Source organism: Polyodon spathula, chromosome 31, assembly GCF_017654505.1.
Source record: "Polyodon spathula isolate WHYD16114869_AA chromosome 31, ASM1765450v1, whole genome shotgun sequence".
NCBI lineage: Eukaryota > Metazoa > Chordata > Actinopteri > Acipenseriformes > Polyodontidae > Polyodon > Polyodon spathula.
Window position 1 is genome coordinate 7497344 of NC_054564.1, and position 16533 is coordinate 7513876.

The 16533-nt window shown below is 45.2% G+C and overlaps 1 protein-coding gene across 6 annotated transcripts in view; it reads right to left on the reverse strand.

The window, feature by feature from the left end:
• Positions 1–870: 870 nt before the first annotated feature.
• Positions 871–16533, reverse strand: part of LOC121303070 (fibroblast growth factor receptor 1-like) — a 39290-nt gene continuing 23627 nt past the window's right edge. For 3 of the 6 annotated variants that reach the window (XM_041233483.1, XM_041233477.1, XM_041233479.1), the window contains 12 exons: positions 15985–16175; positions 14577–14727; positions 7701–7900; positions 6855–7000; positions 6228–6349; positions 5779–5889; positions 5239–5429; positions 4655–4777; positions 4105–4175; positions 3675–3812; positions 3112–3217; positions 871–2437 (listed from right to left, as the gene is read on the reverse strand). In XM_041233483.1, coding sequence (XP_041089417.1) covers positions 2261–2437; positions 3112–3217; positions 3675–3812; positions 4105–4175; positions 4655–4777; positions 5239–5429; positions 5779–5889; positions 6228–6349; positions 6855–7000; positions 7701–7900; positions 14577–14727; positions 15985–16175 — 1727 coding nt within the window. In that variant the 3' untranslated portion in view covers positions 871–2260. Of the gene's footprint in view, positions 2438–3111; positions 3218–3674; positions 3813–4104; positions 4176–4654; positions 4778–5238; positions 5430–5778; positions 5890–6227; positions 6350–6854; positions 7001–7700; positions 7901–13031; positions 13177–14576; positions 14728–15984; positions 16176–16533 lie in introns of all 6 variants that reach the window. The other 3 variants (XM_041233482.1, XM_041233481.1, XM_041233480.1) reach the window with 3 other exon arrangements.

Sequence of the window (16533 nt, forward strand, 5' to 3'; positions counted from 1 at the left end):
ACCAAATGCATCTGAACGGAGCACTGACAGACAGCAGAGAACAGTAACACTCGTTGAGCATTTGGGTTTTACGAACCAGGGCCTTCATTTTAATGCTAATAAAGTTAGAAGAAAAAAAAAAAAAAAAAAAAAAAAAGGAGATACTTAAGGAAAAGCTATTGACAACTGCCAACTGAAGTAATAAAAAGTAATCAGATTACTTGTCAATATTACACTTGAAAAAGGTTTTTAAAAGTAACCTGATTATGTAACTCCCGTCACCATGCCACCCCCGCCTCGCCCCCCCCCTGGATTGAATTAGCAGTAGCAATTATTGCAAGAATGATCCAGTATCCTTCAGAACAAAACAAATCCCCTTGCAGGCATGTAATCGACACTGTCGTCTGCATTCCTAACACTCTGTCCAAGCCCTGCACTTCTTGTTGCTGGAGGAGTTTTATATCTGCAGGAACAGCCGCTGTCATGTTGTTTGTCCTCGGTGCAGCTCTGGTAATGCATCTCCTCCTAACGTCCCTGGCAGTCTGCAAGCCCGGGGCAGATCGATGATCCACTGCAATCACACAGCCATTCCGCCAGCCGTAAATTACCTGTTTACCACTCAGCCGTGCTTTCAGATATTTCTTCCCATGTCGGAAGCACATTATCATATTTAACAGGACCCCCCTGTAACCTGCGATAAACAGCCCGGAGATTGAAGCAGCTGCAAGTTTCTAGAAGCGTTTAAAACCTTGTACTTCATTTCTCTCCCCAACAAGAACAGCAAACGCCAGTAACCTTGTTCCAATTCATTTAAAGGGTTTGTTCCAGTGCAGAAAGACCGGTAGAGATGGACTTTACCTATGAGAGAGAGAGCGAGCCAAAAACAAAATATTTTACATTGGAAATTGTTTCACTTTATTTTCACCATCGGGAATATTTGCAGAAATGCAGAAGTTAACTTGTCTACTGCCATAGTTGTTTGAAGACGGTATGGTACCGACAGTCCTCTCATCTTAAAATACATGTTCATTCAAAATCTTTTACAATCTGTCCCACAAGTGCAGTGGCATCCCAGATATTATCCATCTACAATTACAGGTTTATTTTAGTTTGAAAGCGGCGACTTTAGCTTTAACAAGAGAACTAGGTCCTTTACTGTGTTTCGTGCTGCTAACTACACCTTACACAAATACCATATACACCTGTGCTAGCATCAAAAATGCAGTCAAACTAATATACATTGCCAGTGCTATTGTCTGAAGAGCAGAGGAGTCATGATTAGGTAATGAAAATCAGGCTTAAATTTTGATGTTGCCATCGGAAGATAACAGCTTGAAGATGTTTTATACAATAGACCTCTGCCATTGTATATCTGACTCCTTTTTACCTAGGAGGTGGCCATTATCTTAAAAGGTGATTCGACGTGGGGGATGTAAACAAACTGGAGTGTGAACAAGGTGGCTTTTCTTTCAGATAACGCGGAGCGCACAGGGACACCTTGGGCTGACACTGGAGTGAAACGCACAAGTGCAGCTTGCAAACGACTTTGAACGTGAAAAACACAAAAGGACTGCAGAAGAAACGAGAGCAACAGCTGTACTGGAAATAGCAGGGCGAGTCAAGACAAGGCAAACCTACTGGAAACTACTGGCCAGTTCATTATCAATAGGAGCAGTACATTTTCAGCACCCGCTAATCCACTGGCAATTTGTTTTAAAGAAAATATGAAAAAGAAGAGAAATCTGTTGCCTTTTACAAAGAAACAAAAAATTGGAGTACAGTGTAAATATATATTCATATTTATACATTTTCTAACTGTATTTACAAAGGCGTAAGCACCGGGGGGGGGGTTGTTAGTCTGTGCAATGCTCTACGCTTTTATAAAAAAAAAAAATTATATATAGAAACAATAAAACAAAACATGAGAACAGGGAAACGAAGCAAGCAAAACAAAAAATTCAGTTTTAAAAAGAGAAATATTGACACAGGCACATCTCTTCCGCTGACCCACAATTCCGGGTTTTTTGCGGTCCATTTTCAACACTGCCCCGTACGAACGCAGGAGTGCATGCCTCAGTTCGGGAGCTTTGTGAAGGGTCCAAAAAGCATCCTTCTGAACTTGTCCCATAAGCAAAAAAAAAAAAAAAAAAACACTGCTTCTTCATCCCAGAACGTAATTTAGTGATCCGTTACTCAAAGCGTACAAAACATTTCATTTCTTGTGTTCATGTAAAACAGATCCCAGACTGGCTGTGTGACGGACGCTGTGGACAGGGGCGGCTCAGCGCTTCTTGAAGCCCACCCCGTTGTGCTGTGGGGGTAACCTGGGCAGGCAGGGGTCCTCCACGTGGGGGTCGTGAGAGAAGACAGAGTCTTCCCCAGAGGAGCAGGTGGAGCAACGAGTGTCTGGGAAGCTGGGGGAGTACTGGTCCGGGGGTGCAGTTAGATCCAGGTACTCCTGAGGAGGGACCAAACACACTGTTAGATCTAATTTCAGCAGCTCCAAATCAGAACATTTCAAACCAAAATCAAAAGCAGGATTTACTAAAAGTTAATACAGCTCTCAAGTGATTTCCTTAGCCCTGCTTTAAGAGCAAATCACTCTGCGAATTATCTACCAGTGTCTACATCTCCCAGGACTGCAATCCCACAATGCACTGCATAATAAACACAAATGTATTTCTCTATAGCTCCCGTCACACCATGGCATCCCAGGGCACTGTACAAAGTTAAAAACAAAACAAGAGAACTTGGGTGTACAATACGCTCAAGCTACAGCCAATTATATAGAAAGCACATTCAAAGTATGTTTTCAGTTTAGACTTAACAGAATCCAGTGTCTCAACCTGCCCGATGTCGACCGGAACAGCGTTCCACTAACGAGGAGCACAACAGGAAAACGCTTCGGCGCCAGATAATTTAAGATGACTTTTTTTTTTTTTTGGAACTAAAAAAAAATAAAACCACAGCGTTTTCTGATCTCAAGGAACAGGCACGCACATACAGAGCTAGTAGTTCTTGGAGATACAACAGACCTAATCTAGGAAAAAGTTATTACAGCAACCTAAATCAATCCAGCAACACGCTCTTAACCAATGCAAGTAGGCAGCTGGGTTCTGGACAAGATCTCACCTGATTGGAGGCCATGATGAGGATGCGGTCCAGATCTTCAAGCAGCTGCTTGAAGGTGGGTCTCTGTGAAGGGACAGCGTGCCAGCAGTCCCGCATCATCATGTACCTGAGGTGGGGAGGGGAAGGAGGTCAGCAGGGCCTGGCACCCAGTCCCGTTTCAGAACGACTAAAAACATGCAACATGCATCCCGTCAAACTCTAAACTATATCAACAGTGTGGACAGAGACAGACACCGTCCTGCATCCCCAGCATGCCAGTTCTCATCCCCGTATATCACTCATCTTATCTGACCCCTCCAAACCCCCCCCCCGTTACTCTTAAAAACCAAACTTATGCTTGCTGGAAATAGTCTTATACAAGTCATAGGTACTCCTGTCACTGGGGAATGGCATCGCTGTCTGAAGCACATACAAAAGAACCGTGCCAAGAAATGGCTTCAGCAGTCGTGCTGGAGCAGGCTGTGAATCAGTGGTATGTTCCACAGCACTGTTATTCCAGCACTGGGAGGTGAATGCTTCTGAGAGCCCCGGGGAGTGCATGTGAAAGACTGAGAGGTTCTCACAGCTCATGGGTGCAGGTGGTGGGCTTGTCCATGCGGTGACCCTCCTTGAGCAGCTTGAAGAGCTCCTCGACCGGGACCCCGGGGTACGGGGAGCCCCCCAGGGTGAAGATCTCCCACAGCAGGACCCCGAACGACCAGCTGGGAGAGGAGAGCGAGAGAGAGAGAGAGGAGAGAGTCACCAGAGGAATGCCCAAGCAAGTCCTAGCACACGAACTACAGGTATAACTCAAAAACATCCTGCAATTACTTGTTTGATGCTATAGCCATTTCTGAAGCTTTTATAAAAACAAACTGAGGCCATTTTATACCCCTCTTGAACTAGAGAAAAATACACGGGCACCAAACCATACTTGAGATGTATTGCTGTGTTCTAACATGTGTCAGCATATTGCTACTGCAGTTTGCTTTGTAAACGACACACAGTACTTACACATCGCTCTGGTGTGTGTATATCCGGTCAAACAAGGCCTCTGGAGCCATCCACTTAACAGGCAACCGGCCCTGAAACAAGCCAGAAACACAATTGTGGCAGCTGCATTCGTTTTTCAATGGAACTTCTGTATTCTGTTTTACTGTCAGTGTGAAACTATTTACATAGCACTGTATACTAATTCTCTATTTGTCCATGGAGATTTTTTTCCAAGCCGGCTTGATTGGAGTACATAAGACACATTTGGGAACGGGAAAAGGCTCATCAACTCTCGCCCCTTGTTAGCGCACCACTGCCCCCTACTGGGGACGGGGAATTTAAAATCACAGAATGTAGTCGTCTTTAAAATGTGTTTTAGATCCTACTTCTTCACCTGGTCGGCTACTCCATGCATTTCTAACTGTGTAAAAAAAGTGATTCCTGTTCTAAACTCAATTACTCAGCTACTATAGTACCGAATGTATGAAAGAGGGCTGCGTTACTAGAATATTTCTCTGCTGTTTAAAGTTTAAAGCTGTTTTTAATCATTGTCTGGGGGCCGGTGACTCACGTTGGTGGTCTTCTTGTAGTAATCAATGTGGTGGATGTCTCTTGCCAGACCGAAGTCCGCTATCTTCATGACGTTCTCCTCGGTGACGAGCACATTGCGGGCAGCCAGGTCCCTGTGGATACACTGGAGGGAGGGAGAAAGTCAGAGACGCCAAAGGAAAGCTGGAGTCATGTTCTGGAAATGACGACCATCATCCACGCTTACATCCCCTCCCACTCCCCATATACAAAATCAGAACCAGATTCTGAAAAGGAAATTCAAACTGACTTACAGTATGCAGGAGTAACTTCTTGTGTGTGAGAGAAACCCGTTCAAAAATGTGACGTACAGACGCCTCTGTATACCCCACTCTATTAAATAACGTTCACACCAAGTTTCATCCCCAAAGCGAGTAACTTCCAGATCTATGCAAATAACACACACACAGATGGCCCAACCCCCCTCATACACACATGCCCTCACAATCGAACAACTGGCGCTGAACGATGGCAAGTGTCACCCCAAATCCTGCCTGACAAACAGGCGCGTTCCTCTTCAGCTACATCAGAATTGTGACAGCAGGCACAGGCAAGGTCTGCCCTTACCTTCTTGGAAGCCAGATACTGCATGCCGCGGGCCACCTGATACGCACAAGAGACCAGGTTCTTGATAGACATGTACTCTTCAGAGACCTGGTCGGGGTTATAGCAGTACTCCATCCCCGGGGGGCGCCGTGCGCGCAGAAACTCCCGCAGATTTCCCTTTTCAGCGTACTCTACAATCACATACAGGGGGCCTGGGAGAGGCAACGAGAGAGATGCAGCATTAAAGATCACGGTGCAGGCAGTGCTCATAACCGCTGAGCAAGTCTCTTTACATTGAGACCTTCTTGAATTTCACAGGCAAGAGTCAATTCCCACCGCCTCAGTGGAGTCACGTTCCTGTGTCAGCATGGGGAAAGTCCATTATAATCTACAGTTTACTGTGCTTAAACAAAAATACAGCCAGGGAAGCCCTCTCTACAGACCCGTTGTCAAGGGCACCCGGTGTTCAGCAGCTGACCGTATGTGTAGAACCTTCACCATGGGGGCTCCCAGCCCAATTCCCAGCCCCACCCCAGCCCGTCCCCCTCCCAAGCCCCTCACCGTCCCGAGTGCAGGCACCCAGCAAGTTGATGATGTTCTTGTGCTTCCCAATCATCTTCATCATCTCCATCTCCGATATCAGGTCAGACAGGTCCTTCTCCGTGGCGTCCGCTGCAAACCACAAGACAAACAGGGGAGCGCCAGGCGGGGTTAGCGTCTCCACACCACGAACCCCAAGCTGCACACTGCCTGCTTCACAGTTTGAACATTTCACTGCTCCCCAACACGTTTCTACGCGAGACACACATGTGGAGCAGAGATAACTATACAAGGTTATTTCTCCATTTCTTATACGCATTAGCGACATGAACAGTGCGAGACCTCCATAGCAGCCTTGCACATGCATCTCCAGTGGGGGATTAGAAGATGTTTATTGTATTGTCTTTATGGTTATATAAATAGAAGTTAACAGTTGCCTGGCTCCATCAGTCAAAGCTCTGGTCACTCACATTTCAGCATCTTGACAGCCACCTTGGTGACCCGGTTGGGTTTCTCCTTGTCCAATCCCAAGACCTCTCCCATCACCACCTGACCGAAACAGCCCTCGCCCAGCGGCTTTCCCAGCACCAGCCTGTGGGGGTGCCAGAGAGGCATTTTAGTCAGCCAGATGATGTTAAATCCTTACATCACGGTACAAACAAGTCTTTAGGTTTACAATTAAGAGTTTATACAACGTAAACAAATTTATATAGCGCCTTTCACACCATGGCATCCCAGAGCACTTTACAAAGTTAAAAACAATACACTCCAGCTAGAACCCATTATATAAAAGCACATTCAAACAAAGAACGTTTTCAATTTATACGTCAAAAGAATCCACTGTTTCATCCTGCCTGATGTCAACCAGAACAGTTAGGTTGGACCTAATCCATGAAGGACCTTAAGTTATTTTGGCAACTTTAAAAATCGATTCAGTAGCTCACTGGTAACCAACGTCAGGACCTGAGCGCTGGAGTGGAAGCCTTCTGAGATCAGCAGCAGATACACCAACAAACAAGACACACTCAAGACGGGAGGTCATAAACGATGCAGGCATCAGGGGAGGAACGGTTTACTGTGGGCGTCGCCATAGTTACCTGTCCCTGCTACACTCCCAGCGGGGGTCTTCCGGCAGCTCGTACTCGGACACCCCGGGGAGCATGGGGGTCCCGCTGGAGGACAGGCGAGAGGGGCGCACCAGCATCACCCCAGAGTGCATTGAGGAGCTGGAGCCAACAGACACCTGGAGGGGAGAGCGAGAGGCAGGGTTAGAGAGAGAGAGAACAGTAAAGAAATGAGATCGATTCAAAACATACACGTTAGGGGGTTCGGATTTTCAGATTTAGTTTTCAACTTGTCTCTTTGAGCTCCTCAAAGTTGCAGATCAAGTCCTATGCCTCACTGCCAAAAGGGAAAGCATGCTTTACTGCCAGGATGCAGGACTATTACCAGAGGAGCTCAATGCAATCCAAACCTACACCACTGCACTGGAAGACTGAGGACACAGCAGCACAGCTCCAACACTTGCAGACTCTAAACACATATACTACTGTTCCAGAGATGAGACGAACCCTGGACTATGCTATAATACAAGGACATGGATTTATATCCCGTCAGTCTAGGGAGCAGTCACTACTCACAGCAAATTCCCCATCTCTGCAGAGAATGATTGCATGACCCACCCTTCACTGCACAATGCAGCGATTTTACCAGCCGAGCCACTTTCCACACCTTCATGCCAGACAATGTGGTTAATTTGGAGGCAAGTGGGTGCGATGGAGGTTGGAGGAGAGGTAAAGGACATGAAGGCAAAGAGGAGGAAAAGTTATTGGTTTCAAACCATCTAATCTAGTTTGTTACCGGCCTGTGAGCGAGGGAGAAGGGGAGAGGGGTAGAGAGAGAAGGGAGGAGTGGACATGTGTTTCAAACCCCTATCTACTTTCTGTTACCTGTCTGCGCAGCGGAATGCTCTTGGCTAGCTTGTGCACGGCCAGCTGGCTGTTGAAGTCACTCTTCTTGGCGCTGCTCTTAATTTTGAAGATGATGGCGATGATCACCATGCAGCAGATGAGGAAGGCTCCGGTGCAGTAGATGAGCACCTCAAGATAGAGCTGGTTTGAGACGGGCTGGGGGGGAGGGTCCGCTGAGCAGGGGGGTGGGAGAGACGTTAGCGATTCAATACCATCACACAGCCCACCCCTACCCCCAAAGAGAGCTTGCGGTCCCAGATATTCTCTACTATGTCATATTCCTGCACAGCTAACCCAACGAGAATCAATTTATTCTGGTAGGTGTTTAAACCAATATCCTTTTTTTGCACACCACCACCATTTGTAGTTGAAATGCTACCCAGTAAAATATTTAATATATAAACTGCTTCTATCATCCACAGCTATTAAAAACACTTAATGCTAAATTTGGAAATACTTAACTAACATTTAGACTTTGCTGAAGAACATTGAAAAGATAATTCTAGTCGAAACGTTTGTCAATGAGTTTTAGGTTTCTTTAGTATTTCTACACACAGTGACTCGAGTTGTGGGTAAAAAAAACTAAATAAACACCAATATTAATGCAATTAAAAAAAAAAAAGTTTAATTTTCAAACCACAACCACGGCAGATGTGCTGCCAACCCACATCTGTACCAGCGCCTGCTATTCTACTCCAGCTTGACATTCACAGAAGCTTTCAGCATGAAAAAACACCCCCCAGTTCCTCCTTCAAGAGGAATTCTCATTTGGGTTTTTCAAGATCTACTAGCAACACAACCAATCGCAAATAAAACATCTGAACTGCATGCTTGTGCTAAGGGCTAAATCACACACCAGCGTTTGTTCACTGAGATTCACGCAGCGAACAAACGTTAGTGTGAACAGCGTTTTACTCTACAGATTTAAAAATGGTTTTGGCTGAGATTAGGTATTCAGTGCTTTTTAAATGCCCTGTTGGGCAACTAGCTATTTTCTTAACCCAGAGGCTCTAAAAAGGTGAAATCTTGTGAATGTAAGAGGTAGAGTCAAGAGAAAGCCAGGCCACACGACAGCCTCCCTCACAGCTCTGCACCTCTGCTTATCTTACAGGACGCTGCCTGGGTAGCCCTTGACAGTAAGTACAAAACACTGCTTGCTAAATATATACAACTCATAATTCGCAGAATGCTATCAAACCTGGAGGGTACATTGTGTACAAAGGAGAAAAACCCGTGACAGACGCTCTGTGACGCACTGTTTGTCCACCAGAGTGTTGTTTAATAATGCCAATATTTGAAGTAAAAAAAAAAGAATTAAATAACGTTGTGTAAACTTCGACTCCATACAAGAGCAAGCTGAAGTTCTGCTGTGTAAAATGCAGATCTCTTTCCAAGAAAGTGGAATTCTGATTAATAATAATAATATAGTACATGAGCCAGACAGGGAAAGATATTTGAACATGTTGTCTGATGAAAGCTTCTGTAAAGTCCTGCTATATGCCGGTTTCACCTGGTTTCTCACAATCCTCAAGTCTTTGTGTGACCGATTCGTTTGAGACTCTCTTCACAGCTGGTGAAGATCATTTATCCTGCTAAAGATTCCCGTCCTGTGCGGCAGGGCCCCGAATCTTTACATCAACACACGGTAAGTAAATCCACCGTGCAGGAACAAGACACAAAACTGCACCGACAGCACTCTGAGGAGAGTCTTGCAAGAAAGCAGGGATACTCAGCAGGCAAGACACTCTAAAATGTTTGTACTTTGAACATATGCTGGTTGGCAGCACTATAAATAAAAATGTATATGAATAAAAATGAAATAGTTTCATGTGGTTTACAAGACCCCCCCCACCCCCACCCACCCCCCCACCCCCACACACCCCCCCCACACACACACACCACACCCCCACCCCCACCCCCACCCCCCCACACACACCACCCACACCCACACACACATATCTACCGCTTGCAAAAATTCTTCCCAGTAAAACATCCAGTTTGGTTTCTGATGGTTTGGGCTCTCGTTAGGAACAACTCTATTGGATGCAGCACCTGCATTTCTAAAATTAACGCCCCCCCCCCCGTAAATTAAAAAAAATGAGGCTACTCCAATGCAATATCCATGTTACACAGTAAATTAAAACCGGATTAAAAGAAAAAAACACACACGGATCTCAAAATATCGTTCGTGTGACACGGACTCCATTTCTTACCCATTTTAAACCCCTCTGTGCGTTTCCAGTCGCTCCCTAGAAAAAAGGACTTTTCTGCTGCAATCATTTGTCACGTTTTATACCCCAGGGGTCGAGAATCTCCGTCTGCCTTGCATTGGAAATGCTGTTGGAACGAGAGGCAAGGCGCTATCAGACAGGGCAGCCTGGTTTTCTAGACGCCCTGAACACGGGCAGGTAGGGCTGAGCTCGGGTATGTTTTGCGGATCACGACGGTTTCTGTATTAAAACCACACCATCGGATTGTTCTCGATTGGTACTCAGTTGTGTACAGGAGGGCAAATCGAGGGAAGGTTTTGAACACGTTTGAATAACCTGCTTGCAACATATTAGCTAGAGACCAGTACTCTGAATATCCAAGTATCTGCACAGTCCCAGCTCAGTTTTAAACCTGCTTTAAATCACAGGGACCCGCTGCGTGTTGAGAAGGAGAGTGGCGTGAGCAGGGAGCTGCAGACGCATATACAGGATGGAGTAGGCACCTCAGGTTTCATTAATAAATTGACAAGATCTTGCATTGGTGGTGTGGCAGTGTGTGGTAATTTAACACACTGAATGATTGATGCAGTCCCGTCACGGCTTCAGTATATGATTTGTTGCTGCTTGACGTTCTAAAAGGCGTTCTTGTTTTTTCATGTGGCTAAAAATAAAGAGCGCAGAATAGAAGATTGTACCAAAACACCTCTAACAGGTGAGAGTATCATAGAAAGACATACCCCAAAACAGGCATCTCTTTACCCAAGAAACCCCTGCCATCTATACTGTAGCATATGGTGCAGAGGTCAATGCCACCAACATATTGAGCATGGAGCCTTTATATAACCTTGCAAAATACAAAAACTACCTCAAATAGTGTGAGACGGGAGGCTTTGAAATGGCTTACCAAAATCATTGACAAAAGGGATTTATTATATTTTCTTGACCTAGGAGAATCATAGAACACAGCTGCATACCAAGTAAGCCAATATCTCAAACCGTTCCAGCACACTCGGGGGCATAAGAAGTTGTTTGGTTGCCACGAGTCAATTGCACAAAGGGACATCGATTCAGCAAAACTCTACAAAAACATTTTGCACAGACACTATTTTGTTACCTAGCTAATATTGTGTCCCTTGTCTCTACTCTTCCAAGAATGGAATTGAATCCAGCATTCACAAAATTAAGACCAGTTTGCCTGGACCACCTTTCAAAATCAGGAGCATTGAGAAATGTCATAATGATTGCAGCAGAAATAAATATTGACATAGAGGACAAACACATTATAGGATATTAAAAACAAGTTATAAATGAGAATGTGTTCAACTTTATTACCACAGAAACCAACTGGAAAAATCTCCAAGGGGTAGAATCAGTCACTCTCAAATCCTATCCTCCCATAATTGCAGAAAAAAAAAACCAGCATAGAATTTGCACCCTGGCTAACACCCAACAACCAGGGAAAACTTAAGACAGCCCCCCCCCCCTTGTGTCTGGAGGGTTTAATGACAAGGGGCTGATAATTGAGGAAGCTGTTCCTCAGAACCAGACGGAAACTTCCCACAAGACCTGCAATTATCAGAGCCACGCCCCCAAGAGCAGCTGAACAGCCCCTTCGACAGGAAGTGAAGCGGCTTCAACTGGGCATGCTCCGGAGACGAGATGCCAGGAGAGGGGGAGGCAGAGAGGGGGCGCTCTTGAGGGCTTCTTGTCAAGTATCCCACCCAAACAAATTTGAATACTTCATTTCGAAAAAGAAAATTTTTTTTTTTTTTTTAAATGAAAAAGGTCACCAGATCTCATTAGCATTTACCTTTGATTTCTGTCTAAGCTCAAATAAAATAAAATTGTCTACTATAAAAGTTACTAATTGGTATACATTTTACTGCAATTAAATATAAAAAAGTAATAAAACCTTCTGCATATTTCAATGAAGGTTTTAGCTTGCATTGCAATAGAGCTGGTGATAGGATTACTCTGTATAGCTGAAGCGTGGCTGTACTCTACTTCAATAGTTAGTATAACTCAGCTTCTAAGAAACAGATTTGATCCCCGATAGACCAGAGCTAGAATTTTTTTAGCATTCTGCAGCACTGGGCAAGAAATCCCCAGCGATTCTGTGCTACTGTAAAATGTTCTTAACACTAGACCCCAGCTGCAGCAGGATTGGGCTGTTACACCTCTTTACTACTCTATGCCAACAGACAGATGAGATCAGGGACATTTTCTTTCTAAAAAAAAACAAAAAATAAAAAGATGTGCTCGGCTCATGGTTTCCCTTGCCATCTAGTTCAGAGCCGGATGGGCTTCAGGGTTCAATCCTCCCCAGGAGGGAGCACTCAAGCTTGGGGACCCACGAGAGCTGCAGAAGAGTGCGGGGCTGGTCGGAGCCAGTCAGCTGACCTGCCATCGTTACGCATTGAGAAACAAGAGGCGTGGCTTCGAAGTGGCGTCCGTTTCAAAGACTGACGCATAATGAACGCTGCACTACCGCCCTTATCAAATTAGTCTTTGTTTTCAAATCAACGATGCAGTTATAGGATGGTTTATGTAGGATAAATCCTTTAAGATGAAATACCAATTTAAAAGTTTTTCAAAAGGTGTTGCAAAATTTGAATGCTTGAGTCTTTGAATTATATTTATTGGTAGTTTGGAAAAACTTTTGTAAAGTTAACAAAACTTCCCTAGGTTATAAGACTGATGTGAAACTCCTCAATACTGCCGCCATTATCGTGCGCTCGTTTACAGAATTCTATATGGTTTTCATACATTTGTATCTAAAAAGACAACTTGATCCCTCAGATTTCCATATTTTCTCGTGTGTATTTTTGAATTGCTGTACAGCAACTTGGAGGGTACCTAAAAAGGGCAAACCTAAGCACCACTATATTAGATTTTCCACTCCATCCCTGTCGAGTTGGATAATTCAATTAAAATTTGGATAAATCTGATCATGAATTCACCACAAGCCACGCACTCCTCAGACCACTGCATGTTGTGTGTTTCCAATGCGTAACCCGTACTTCTGCAGAAAGGAAAAACAGAAAGAAACCAAAACAAAAAGGACAGGGAGAGGGAAAGAGAAAGCCATTTATACCTTGAAGAACCGTCAACCATGCAGAGTGATGAGAGAGCCCAATAGAATTCCCTGCCAAGCATGTATACTCCCCAGCATCCTCAAAAGAGACATTCCTCAAGTGGAGGACTTCCATTTCCTTGTCCGTCGTGTTAACCCCGGCCGTCTAGAAGAGAAAATGGAAGCAAACCGACAAAAAGCGAAAACGTCGTTGAGACCGGGAGCGAGAAAAGGGAGGAGGGGGGGTTTCTGAAGGGAGGCACTTCCTCCCTGGCGCGCACCCCCACCTCAGCCTCAGGACACCCTTGTTAGTCTAGGTTTTGGTTAAAAATTGACAGCTTCCCCTATTCTGACCCCGTCACCATTTTGGGAGCGTCTGCCCCACTTCTCCATCTCGACATGCAGGAGATGGGAGACATGGAAAATCCGATCACAGAATGCCGACCCCCGTGTGGTTTTTGAGATTTAGCTCTTGGGAAGGGGGCAGAGAGTTAAGGGAAAGTTGAAGAAGACAGGTGTAAGTCCCCTTCTAAGCCTCACAGCACAGAGAAGCTGGGAGCCACTGAAGGGTCCAAGGTGGTGTTAGCCCATTTTGCTAGCAATCCTTGACGTTTCAACATTACTTCGCATGTATACAGTGGATTATCCAGATGGAAGAGAGTCCTTTAAAAGGCGCATCATCTATTCAATACTTTTACTAGGTGCATCATCTATTCAATACCTTTACTAATCCATCGCTCATGAGTCTGAGGAGCACCAAGGATCTGGAGCCCAGCTCAGCCAATGGAAAACCACGGTTCCATTCAGAACTCTTGGGAAGACTAGCTGGGAGAAGAACTCTCGAACTGATCTCTCATTGTTCTAGACTGAAACGGTTCAAAGCCACAATAGCAAAACTTGGTTGAAGTTTCCCTCAATTCATCAGCACTTGACTGACAGGTTTAACCAACCTACTTCTATTTTGGTGTCTCGCTCTGAACGGTGAAAACTCATTTCCCCAGGCGCTGCCGTTTGAGATCTGCTTGGGTTACTGAACTAGATGTGACCCTTGTCAAGGCCATGCCACTAATATAAAAATCAGATGCCAGAAACAGGCTAATCGCACACACTTCTTTCAATTGAAAATAGTTTCATCCCTGGCTATCTGAATCTCTTAAATTAAAAGGATCTAGAGACTTGGCTGTTAACAAGTCCAGGAGCAGATTAAGCAGCAGAAAGATTGTTATGGGGGTGTTCTATAAAACAGGGGGCGAGGGGTTTTGTTCATCTGGCTTAGAGGAAAGTAAGGGGGTGTGAATATGATATGTGATGGGAGTAAACAAATAGAAGGAAAGGTTATCTGGAATGAGATTAAGCGATGGGTCAGAGGATCCCCTCTCCAATGCTTAAGAAAAGGGAAGACTCAAAAGCACATTGGGGGGGGCAGCAAGGTGAGGATTTTCCATGGGTGTCAAACACCGGGAAGAAACACAAAAACGCAGGAGGGAGGAGAGAGAAACAGCTGGTCGTTTCTTTGATCGTTCGGTCAGCAGTAGGTCGAGTGGAGCAGGTGTCTCTGGACGTTACCTCTTGCCTCGGGCCTGGTGACCGTTAGCCACGCAGACTGGTTGGCTTCTCCTATATAATTGGACACTTTACAAATATACTCTCCACTCTCCTCCTCGGTGACATTGTACAGGGTGAGAACTTCAGCGTCCGAGCTATTAATCCCAGAGTGCTGGAAACAAAACCAGTGAGACAATGGTGAAAAAGAATGGTGAAAAAAAAAAAAAAAAACACTCTTCAAAGCACGTCATCTCAGCCTGGCCACGGTTATCAAGCAACCAGACAAGACCCTGACAAAGCATTATCTTACATCGAGCCAATAAGAAGCAACAGTAATCTAGCCAATCGGCTAGCTCTCAGGGTTCAGGAAATTGGATAGTTAGGTACTGTAGGGAGCCAATGGGAAGTTAGTGACATCACAATTTGAAAGCGATGTCAAGACGTGGGGGCGAGAAGGCCAGTTGTTTTAACTAGTGTGCCCATTTACAGCCCAGTCAGTCAGTCTGGCTCGTTATCTTTTGCATTTATCTGAAGATGGGGCAATTATCTAGGTTGGGGATACCAGGGTATTTAGGAGAGCAGACAAGAGGTCACAGTGGGGTAAAAGGGGCAACAGACCCCATCCGTCCACAATCTGTCCCAATACATGAAGGTTGGTTTCTAGACAGGGTGAAATATTAACACATTACTGCAGAACACATGCTGTTTTGAGGACGATGTGGATTCATGTATGTACAGTGTCATGTATGTAGTGTCATGTATGTACAGTACTGCCACAAAAAACCTGCATCAAGACTAGGGGCGGGGATTGCATTGGCCGTTTTTCCTCACTCAGAACCCTTACTTATCTACATGAATCATATTTGGGGTACCACTGAACTTGACTGGTGGCTTATTAAAATCCTTAGAATATTTTAAGACGATTTTCTATTCAGGGATTGCAAGATATTTAGTGAGCAAGTAGTACGAGTGAAGTTATCCGACAACAAACTCCCCGTCCCCAGCTGTGCTGCTTTCCTGGAAGAAGGAGAGCATTTCGGGGACTGTTCTACATGCGAGAGGTCTTGCTAATTAAAATCCTCAGCGTATTTTTAAATGATCTATTCAGATATACCAGACTATTTAGTAAGTAAAGGGTCTGAGTGAGGGTAGGCAATACAATCCCCACACAGAGTCTTACTGCAAGTCAATTGTTGTTGCCATAACTAGTGCCTGCGCTTTACTGTAAGTCATGGACAAAGTGCTTCCATGAAAAAGGTAAAACAAATGTCCAGAGTGATTGCAAAGTGTCATGCAAAATTACCACGTGCACGATCCACAGCCATGTGAGAGTACTCGTGTCCCAATGTGTAGCATGCATATCGGTTGCACTGCTGGAAATGGCCCCCCCAGGGGTGCGGGGGGGGGGGCTTGCTGTTGAAGACAATACCTTGAGAACCTGGACAAAGGGATTCCCATCCGGCCCCAATCGACTGCCGTTGATCTGCATGTGCTTCAGCCACTGGATGTGGGGCTGGGGGTCGCTGTACACCTTGCAGTTGAACTCCACATCGCTGCCCAGCACGGCGGTCCTGTTAGCGGGGAGGCCGGCCTGAAGAATGGGCCTGTGTGGAGAGCGCTCTGGAGCACAAGAGACAGACAGGACAGGCACGAGTTAGAGTGGGGCTTTTTCAATTTGAGGTTTGGTACCCCTTCTTGAGAATGAAGTTAAAGACCTTGGCTGTACTACAGTAGCTGTGTAGGAACTCACTGTAAAGTCTCACTGGTATAATAAAACCAACAGGACATTATGTTACAGCTCAGAAAGCAAAACAGATATTAAAACTGATTTACATCCTTGAAGCGTCCTACCCTTGAAGTGACCCCAGTCACTTAATCCTTCAGCTCTTTTCCGGGGGTTAAACTTGACCCCCCCAACCCCCCCCCCCACTCACACATCCGCCCAGCAACAGAGAACCTTAAAAATCGAGAAGTTGTT